General features: G+C 37.0%; 1 protein-coding gene across 1 annotated transcript in view; it reads right to left on the bottom strand.

The window, feature by feature from the left end:
* The window catches only part of LOC107678079 (arrestin red cell-like), a 44,221-nt gene that overhangs the window by 4,371 nt on the left and 29,706 nt on the right, over positions 1-10,144 (bottom strand). The window contains exons 2-10 of the mRNA XM_016473206.1: positions 9,276-9,306; positions 8,609-8,669; positions 6,872-6,916; positions 6,531-6,727; positions 6,266-6,325; positions 6,033-6,100; positions 4,420-4,555; positions 4,104-4,188; positions 2,187-2,259 (exon numbers count right to left, since the gene is read on the bottom strand). Coding sequence (XP_016328692.1) covers positions 2,187-2,259; positions 4,104-4,188; positions 4,420-4,555; positions 6,033-6,100; positions 6,266-6,325; positions 6,531-6,727; positions 6,872-6,916; positions 8,609-8,669; positions 9,276-9,306 — 756 coding nt within the window. The remainder of the gene's footprint in view (positions 1-2,186; positions 2,260-4,103; positions 4,189-4,419; positions 4,556-6,032; positions 6,101-6,265; positions 6,326-6,530; positions 6,728-6,871; positions 6,917-8,608; positions 8,670-9,275; positions 9,307-10,144) is intronic.

Below are 10,144 nucleotides of genomic sequence, written 5' to 3'. Positions count from 1 at the left end.
AATCTGCAAAAATGTCAACAATTCTGTGTTTTTCTGTCAATATGGGGTGCTGTGTGTACATTAATGAGGAAAAAAAATTAACTTAAATGATTTTAGCGAATGGCTGCAATATAACAAAGAGTAAAAAATTTAAGGGGGTCTGAATACTTTCCGTACCCACTGTATACATGTATGTGTGTGTATATATATATATATATATATATATATATATATATATATATACACACAGTACACCCACATAGTATGTAAACATAAACTTTTATTTTGAATGCGGTGAATCACGACTAATCATTCTGCAGCCCTATACTACAATAATACTGACATCACAAAAAAATAAAAATAAAACAAGGCAAACTGAAACTTTGATTTCCATCTACTTCATCTACAGTACATATTAATTTATTATTGCAGGTAACCCCTAGGGGGTGCTATAGGGTCTGTGGAAAAAAATTACAGTCTAAATGGGCCTCTACAGCTTGCTTCCCACAATGAGATAATTATATTTGTGGTTCTGTGGCATCAAAACATAAAAAAAAATCTACTAAATCCTACTGTAATTGATGGTAGCTGATCTAGAACTAATAAACCAACCTTCACAATCGCATAATAAATTGCATAATACTCAGCTTTCTGCTTCCCATATAAGGGCTGCCAAGTAAACATGCAAAATGACTGACAAGCTCCTCAAAGTCTTCTGACAGACTAAATAAAAGAATCTCATCACAGCCTGCTGTTTACAGAGCCTAGAGCTGTCAGACATATGCGACATTTAAGGACACCTAATTCAGTGATCCCTATAATAGGATAATAGGAACATGTCTGTGTGCCAGCCCATAACAATCTCATAAAGCACCTTTCATGTGTTGCATCAATCAGCACTTTGGATGAGTTCAGGAAAGACACACTGTAAAATGTAGTTTATGGGGACATAAACAATGCCTTAGGATTAGAGATCAGGAGAATATATGGTGAAAAAAAGACAACAGAAAAATAGGAAAAGAGATACACAGTATACATGGATCGATGGTATTTTACCCATACATGAATTGTTTTTCCTGAGAGGAAGTTACAAAAGCTGAATAAACTAGCAGCTGACCTCAAAAAACAGCAGAGACCAGCTGACTGAACAGCTTCGGACAAGACAAAAAGCAGAAAGGACAGCTACAGTCCTTATTTTGGGGGGTGAAGGCCTTGTCTCATGGAGATGGTGGAAAAAGGGGTCCAACAGCCATTATTGACAACCAGGGACGGGAGCCAGAACGAACGGCTAGATATGAGACTCACCGTGATGAATGTCGGCCCACAGACTTGCTGTAGGTGTCATGGGAGTAAAGAACCACATCTGTAACCTGTAGCACTGAGAGAGAACAGTCTTCGTCGTCCTATCAGCACTAAAAAACGATTGACTATGAGGCGAAACTGGACCTTCATGGGGCTGTCAGCAGAGGGACGAAGGAATCGAGGTATTTGGTGTCACGTCAAGGGATGCAACTATTAAAAGTCGGAATGAACACTGCGTAAAGGTTGAGAAGGTCACAGAACTTTAAGCTATTAACAAGGGTTGAGTAGCTCTTGGGTATTTGGCGGGGAAGGAGCAAAGTTTTTAACAAAGTTTCCACGGGACAGTTGGTTTCACGAGCATGGCTTTAGCAGCGATAGGTCACCCAAAACTGAAAAATCTGTAATCATTTACTCATTCTAATGGGGTTCCAAACCTGTATGACTTTCTGTCATCTTTTGAACACTATTGTTCAATAGATATTGTTGGTAACCAGTTTTGGTTCCCCTTGACGTCTGTTAACAAAGAAACTGGGAACCATTGTCATTCTTCAAAATATCTTCTTTTGTGTTCCACAGAAGAAAGTCACAGAGGTTTGTAATGACAAGAGGGTGAGAAAATGACGACAATTTTCATTTTTGTGTGGACTGTCCCTTTAAATGGTAAATCTATTCTGACCATACATAAACCTTTGTGAGATGTGTATTAAACACACTCCTACTTTACAGCAACAAAGGCTGAGCAAGAAGAGATGACCGAGGTCAAATCAGAAGCAGGACCCTTTGAACAGAACAGGAGAGGGGGAGAGGATAAAACAGAAGAGATGATGGAGGACTGAATATGAGGGAGGTGAAGATAGGGACAGAGTAGAGAGAGATGAAGAATTTGGGAGAAGAGGGCTACTCACTCGGCTTCTACCTGAGCCACAGGACATTTGTACTGTGCGGTGCTGAACAAACAGATATCGGCATACTGTCGCACTGTGGGGAGAGAGCAGGGATATACAGCGGGGTTACCAGGGTCGGGAGGGAGCTGACACAAACCAAACACACAATTAAATCACAGGCGGGACAGCTGACATTCACACTAAACTACACATGAGCACATGAGAGGACCTTAAAGGGTTAGTTCACCCAAAAATTAAAAATTCTGTCATTAATTACTCACCCTTGTGTTGTTCCCAACCCGTAAGACCTTCGTTCATCTTCAGAAAACAATTTAAGATATTTTTGATGAAATCTGAGGGCTTTCTGACCCTCCCATAGACAGCAAGGTAACTACCACGTTCAAGGTCCAGAAAAGTACCAAGATGATTGACAAAGTAGTCCGTGTGACATCAGTGGTTCAACTGTAAAGTTACGAAGCTACGAGAATACTTTTTTGTGCAAAGAAAACAAAAATAACGACTTTATTCCACATTTTCGTCTCTACTGCGTCACTTGTGGATGCGTGTTCACGACTGTATTATGATGCGAGCGTGTGGCGACGCCGGCGCTGACCCAGATCCGGCGTAATGACGTCATCACTCCGGATCTGGGTCAGCGCCGGCGTCGCCACACGCTCGCATCATAATACTGTCGTGAACACGCATCCACAAGTGACGCAGTAGAGACGAAAATGTGGAATAAAGTCGTTATAAGAGGGTCAGAGAGCCCTCATATTTCATCAAAAATATCTTAAATTGTGTTCCGAAGATGAACGAAGGTCTTACGGGTTTCGAACAACACGAGGGTGAGTAATTAATGACAGAATTTTCATTTTTGGGTGAACTAACCCTTTAAGGGCAAACTTGAAAAAAGAAGATCTAAACAACACAAGAATAGATCAAAACAATCACAATCACAAACTTGTGTACAGTTTAGTAAGCACTGCTCCCGTCACATCGAAATTAAATACACTACAGTTCAAAAGTTTGGGGTCACTTAAAAATGAATACTTTGCTAATTAAAATGTGCATTAAATTGACCAAAAGTGACAATAAAGACGTAAAATTTTACAAAAGATTTTTTGTTTAAATAAATGCTGTTCTTTTGAACTTTCTAATCCAGACAAAGTTTCCATCACAATTTCCACAAAAATATTAAGCAGCACAACTGTTTTCAACAATAATTACATGTTTCTTGAGCACCAAATCAGCATATCAGAATGATTTCTGGAAGACCGGCTACTAAAAAATCCAGCACTATCACAGGAATAAATTGCATTCTAAAACATTAAAATAGAAAGCCATTATTTTAAATTATAATAATATTTAATAATATTACTGTATTTATCATCAAATGAAGGCATGAGAGTCTTAATAAAAATCTTACTGACCTCAAACGTTTGAACAGAAGTGTACCTGATATATTTTGTACATTTTCAGTGAAAATAATTAGTAGATATTAAATATCCAGTTCACTCAGAAATGCCACATTACAGAAGTAAATTGGGTTGTGAGCAACATTTCACGTTGACTTTTGAGACACAAACTACATCCACAGCACAGCAAAAGCAGTATTTCAGTGCAAACAAACCTGTGAGCTACCAAGATATACAATTCGTTCACAGATGAATTATGAAAAAGTGAAGTAAACAACATTTATCTGCAGTAAACATCTGTGAGTGCACGAGATAAAGATGCAGGACAAAAGCAACAGGAAAGGAAAAGGGGAAGAGGAAAGGATTTAAGCTAGCTGATGTTAGCAATTCTAAATGCAACTCTAAAACATAACAAGAACATAAAGCACTCAGTGAAAAACATTCAGTGTAGGTTGTAAAGCATTGCTTCATTTACTGTAAATACATGTTTGGAAAAAAAAAAAAAATGAAATGTTCATCTCACCAGAGATTTTAACCCGTTTAACTGTTTTGGTGGAGTTGTTGGTGACATGGACGTTGACACTGATAGGTTCACCATGGTAGTACAGCTGAAAAGAAGGAAATCCAATACTTTGTTGCTTGCATTGCACATTTGATCTTTTACTTTGTAATACTTATTCTGCACTATGTATTATGCACTAAAGTAAACTACATTGAAACATGAAACTGAAAGAAAGCAATTTCAGTAGCAGCCGAGTAAAAAGACATCAAACCTTGACACTTCAATAAATTATAAGCAGAGGGCAATAGTTTGCCTGTGGCTAGATGTATGTTCACACCTCTTTATCTAGCGAGGCCTCGAGGTGAAGGGACCGGTCAGACATAAGGAAGCTGCGTGTGGTCTCCACCATTGGCTGTGGACCAGGCTTCTCTGGAGCGTACTGCACCTTACGAATGACCAACCGCACCGAGTTCCTGTTAAGCAGAGGACAGTTAGACACAACTTCTGTTGTACTGACATCACAAAGAAACTCAATATCTCTCCATCGGAGTAAAGTTTGGGGCCTGATTAATGTTTTAGAAAGAAGTCCATAAGTCGATGAAACTTACTGTGAAAAATTATTACAATTTAAAATAACTGTTTTCTATTTTAAAATGTAATTTAATCCTGTGATGGCAAATCAATGACTTACGTCAATAACGTAGTGCAGGGTTCACCACATGTACGGTCTTAGCGTAACTGCCTATTCACTAAGTTACCTCAGCACGGCAGTCATACTGCGTCCTCTCACACAGGTGCAGCGTTTATGTGCAAGAGAAAGTGCGTGACAAAGTGAGTTACTTCGATGTATATTGTTAATTACCTAGATTATTACAGTGTACCACAATTGTGTTAACTTCGACAGTGTTTATGATGTTATTGAAGTTTAGCGATCTTTCTGAGTGTAATTTGATCCTGTTTAACGAGCGGCTTAGCCCCGTTAGCATCGCAGTGTGCATTGTTCATGTTTACAACTGTATTACATTTAAGGGTAACATTTTTATGTTAATATGATAATATTAACATGGTATGATAATACCTTTCAACGACCATTATTACTACCATCTGTATTAATGATACAGTCGCATTTCTATATATAACTTATATTTCATTGTTTGTAATCTTACTATGCAGATTGTTATTCTCACAGAGATATTGCTGATATATTTCTCAGTTTATATTCTATATATCAGTGCACTTTACAAAGTTGTTTATTATAGAATTTGTGATGTTGAGTCATTGGTTATATTTGAACAATGAATATTTATATCTGTTGTTTTATTTATTTCAGAAACTACCTCAAATACACTAACATGTGTATATGGTCAAATCTTGTGCAATAAACGGTCAAACTCAATATGATGACTCGACTCCCTGACAAGAGTTCTGCAGCGGTCAATAACTATTAACCAGCATTCAGTGGGGCAGTCCCCAACAGTCAGTGTCACATGACAGAAATCATTATAATACACTGATTTTTCAGTGTACTATAATGATATATTATTTCTTATTATCAATGCTGAAAACAGTTGTGCTGCTTAAAATTTATGTGGAAACCGAGATGCTTTTTTTCAGGATACTTTTTTTTTTGTTTTTACATTTATTTGAAATGGAAATCTTTTAAAACAATGTCTTTACTGCCACTAAAAGAAAAACTTTACTGAAACTTTTTAATAATTTAATGCATCCTTGCTGAAAAAAGAGTATTAATTTCTTTAAAAAAAAAAACATTTCCGGACTCTAAACTTTTTGAACGGTAGTCTATACAACCTGAACATTATTTGGGAAAGGGACTCAAACATCAATGCACCGGTTAATATTTCCGATATATTGTACCTGATAAGTAAACAGGCCACTCAATGAGAATAAACAGTGAAAAAGAAAAGAAACTCACAAGGAGCGACACTTTACCGTTTGTGAGTCTTCTCATCCACAGTTTTAGCACAGAATGCCCTGACCTCAAAGTCAACACCACATGCCTATAAGTCAAAATGCAGGGATAAATGACCACTGAGAGAAAAGAAAAGATGTTTTAAACAATGTGTACGCGCATGTAGCTTAGGGATATGTTGGTCAATTAAAAAGTAGACTTGTTTAAGTTGATCTTGAGAAGATGTAGCTTTGGACATGCCTAGCGTCATTACCTTTCCTGTGTCTTCTGGGCCGGGCTGTAGAGTCACTGAGCAGGGAAGGTTCTGAGGAATCTGTCCAACAAATAAAATTACTTTAGCAAACTAACTTGGTCACAGAATATAAAAATCTAACAGTGTCACATAGGAAAGTTTTTAGCAAATTTGATTGGGTCTGTAAAGTTGTAATTTTTACTCTGGTTGAAAACGCATATGTACAGCTGAACATTACATGCACTTAAATGTGTAAGTGAAAGGAAAAGCAAAAGTAAAGAGTCACCGTGAAGTTGAAGGGGTACGCGTTCTGGCCCAGCTTCTTGAGCAGTCTCTCCTGTAGGCGACTGAGCGGTTTGCACTCCTCGGGCAGAGGGGGAAATGCTTGGAAGCTGGAAATGAAGAGATCCTTTCGGAAAGACAGGCCCAGCACGTCCAGATCTTCACGGCCATAACGGAAGGCACACGTCAGGGTCACGAACACTGGTAAAAGGGCAGAGGAGAAGAGAGAAAGTGATAAATATATAATATACTGTTTTGGTTCAAATTATTTATTGTTTAAAAAAGAAACAAACATTACAGGCAACACAAAAAAACCTGGAGATACAGTAAATCAATATGTGTTACCTTTTCTGTCTTTAAGGTATTCCGGGTCAATCAAGAGCACCCCATCTAAAGTCACAAAACCACAAGAAGTACACAAGAAGTACCAGTATAAATAATACTGGGGTTGTCAAATTAACACTTTTTTAAATAAATAATATTACTAAAAAATGTTCCTTCACAGAACATTTTATTTATTTTTATGCATTGTGAGTCCACAGTCTGCACCGTATTTGAACAATTTTTAACTTTAACTAAATATATATGTTCAAAACAATATGATGTGAAGCAATGGCCAAAACACATCTATATGCATGTGTACATAAGTAAGCAGTTGTAGTTTAACACAAGACCACATTCTGTGCGAGCGGCCCTAAATAACCCCAATTTCAAAATGGATTTTTATGGACTGTAGGCCAGTGATAGGCTTGTGCTCAATGATCTGCCAATAAAACAAACAATGTATCGAGCTCCACAGCCAATTTTTGTAAAGTTGTTTATTTAATGATTTACTCATCTACCACAATAATGTCTTTGAAACAACTTCATTTGAAGGCGTACATTTATTCTTAGCATATATACTCGCACAAGTACATTATCTGTGATTTACATTCAAATCATGTAATTAATTGAATTTATTTTAATCGATTGACATCTTTCTACAAAGACAGTAAAACTGAACTTTTGAGACATAGAACACATACAAAGTAAAAACTAAAAATATTTAGCACTACCATTTAAAAGTTTGAGGTAAGTATTGTTTTTAAATAAACTGACAGTAAAGACACGTATAATGTTACAGAGGGTTTCTATTTCACATAAATGCTGTTTTGAACTTTATATTTATCAAAAAATGCTAAAAAATAAAAAATAGTAAGCAACATTTTCAACATTGCTAATAATAAGAAATGTTTATTGAGCATGAAATCAGCATATTGGAAAAATTCTGAAAGATCATGTGACACTGAAGACTGAAGAAGTAATATATATTAGTAAAATATATTATTATAGAAAACAGGTATTTTAAATTGTAATAATATTTCACAGTATTACTGTTTTTTTATTAAACAAATGCATACTTGGTGAGCATAACCAGACTTCTCCCAAAAAAAAAAAAAAATCTTACCAACCTCAAACTTTTGAACAGTAGTGCGGGTTTAGAAAGGCACTCCAAAAGATTTTTACATTTACATTACATTTACATTTAGTCATTTAGCAGACGCTTTTATCCAAAGCGACTTACAAATTAGGACAACAAAAGAGCAAAAAATAAAATAAATATAGTGAGAAATAACGCATTATACGACCATGTCCAATTAAAAGGAGTTTTTTTTAGATCACAGAGGCCATTAACACAGCATTATAACAATTATCTTGTACAAGATTACCATTACAATATGCAATACTCCTGACAGAGCTAATCACCCCACACAAATGTAATGAGGGAAACGTCTATATCTCCCTGACTGATGTCTCCCGTGACTGGCTGCCATGCAACATGGAGTGAGAGACGTTCCCTTGAAAGGGTGGATTATAAAGAGGAACCAAAAATCTCATAGTAACATCATGGTTTTTTTAATAACATATAATTGTTAAGCAGGTATAAGCACAAAGCATTATGTTCATCAACATCCAACTGCCTCCACAAAGACACAACTCTTCAGCAATAGCTAACTGATGTTACTAAGGCATGAAAGGAAGTCGTGTAATTCGACCAAAAACTCCCAAGACGTTTTGAGCGGGAACTCCCATCTGACTTACCTACAGGGTCCACGTGATCTAGATGATCCACAAAGTCCCTCTTCCCCAAGTATACTGTGAGCTAGAAAGAGTAAAATCAGAGACAAGCACAAGTTTGAACTTGCTACACAAAAGAGATAACGCAAAAAGCATGCAGGAACTCGCACGCAAACAACTTAAACAGCCTAAGGCATGCCACGCTGACCCCTAGAAGATCTACTCCCTTCCTGAAGGCAACCCTTCTAGACGGCGTGATCTCGAAACACACATCCTCCACATGCAAAACGCTTTCCATAATAAAGAACGAGAGAGAGAGATGAGATGGGAGGGTTGAGATAAGGTAGGAAGGCAGCAGCTGGGTGGAAATAGCACAAATGCAAGCCGACAGAGAGATTATAGAGGAAATAATGGTGTGATAACCAACACTGTGCTGATAAAGAAACAGTCAAAGGAAGAACGAAAAGACGGAAGCCAACAAACAACCAAAGAAATCAAGAGAGAGTTTAAAGACACACTCAAGGCAATTAAAAGGAGCTTAAAGAAGCAAACAGGAAGAGAAACACCAAGAGAGACGGATAGAAAATGAGGGAGGAGAAGCAAGAGAGAGACAGGAAAGGGAAGGAAAAGGTCCACCGAGAGCTCTGAAGAGCCCACCTTCCACCTCATAACATACTCTGGGGAATCTTACCTTGCAGTTGGGGCTGGACTTCTTGAAGACTCTGTAATGAGGGGAAAGAGAGAACGTCATTAAAACAATGTCTTGAGCAGCATGAAAGACTAAAGGAAAGATTAACTGCACATTTCGATATTCCATGGTGGTATTTCAGAAAGACCAGGGCAATGCAATGCCAAATCCAGTAAATCAGAAAGGCTTGTATTCAAAATGAAGCTCATTTTATACTATTCTGCAATGTGTAGAATTCAACAGAATAGGAAATATCATCTTTAGTATTTTTTTTATCCATTAAGGGTACAAATTCAAAACCTGGCAAGTGCCAAATGCAAGAAATGTAATTAAAAACAAAAACAGTGCTTTCAAATAACTTAAAAAACTAAAAATGAACACTGAAAATAATAAATAACTATCCAGAGATAGAAACAATTAACTGATTTAGCTCATTTGAAATTGAAAATTAAAAAATGTATTATAATTATAGTTATACGCCCTGGATGGTAGTGACACACTGGGGAAGTTAAAAAAAATCACTTTCATAACCCACTAAGAAATATTCTGAGATCACCTGCCATTAGCAGGTGCGGTAAAAAGTTACATTAGGACCCCACATCCGTCTTTAGGCCATTATAAGTCTTGAAAACATAGGAAATATGAAAACCAGTGACCACCTGTGGTTAACCAATGTAATTACTCAAATATTATCTGTGGTTAAGTTACATGGGCAAACATACAAAATCTCATAAGAATAAGCCTCATTTTTCCCTGGGAGTGAGAGACAGAAGATGAGAGGAGGGACAGAAAGAGCAGAGGCATGACAAAAGGAAGGAAAAAAGAAATGATGAAAAACTGACCAACCAAGGAGGCTGCAAACAGAAAGCAGC

The sequence above is a fragment of the Sinocyclocheilus anshuiensis genome, unplaced genomic scaffold (genome assembly GCF_001515605.1).
Source record: "Sinocyclocheilus anshuiensis isolate Anshui unplaced genomic scaffold, SAMN03320099.WGS_v1.1 scaffold1673, whole genome shotgun sequence".
NCBI classification, from domain to species: Eukaryota; Metazoa; Chordata; class Actinopteri; order Cypriniformes; family Cyprinidae; genus Sinocyclocheilus; species Sinocyclocheilus anshuiensis.
This window is presented reverse-complemented; position numbering and strand designations above follow the sequence as displayed.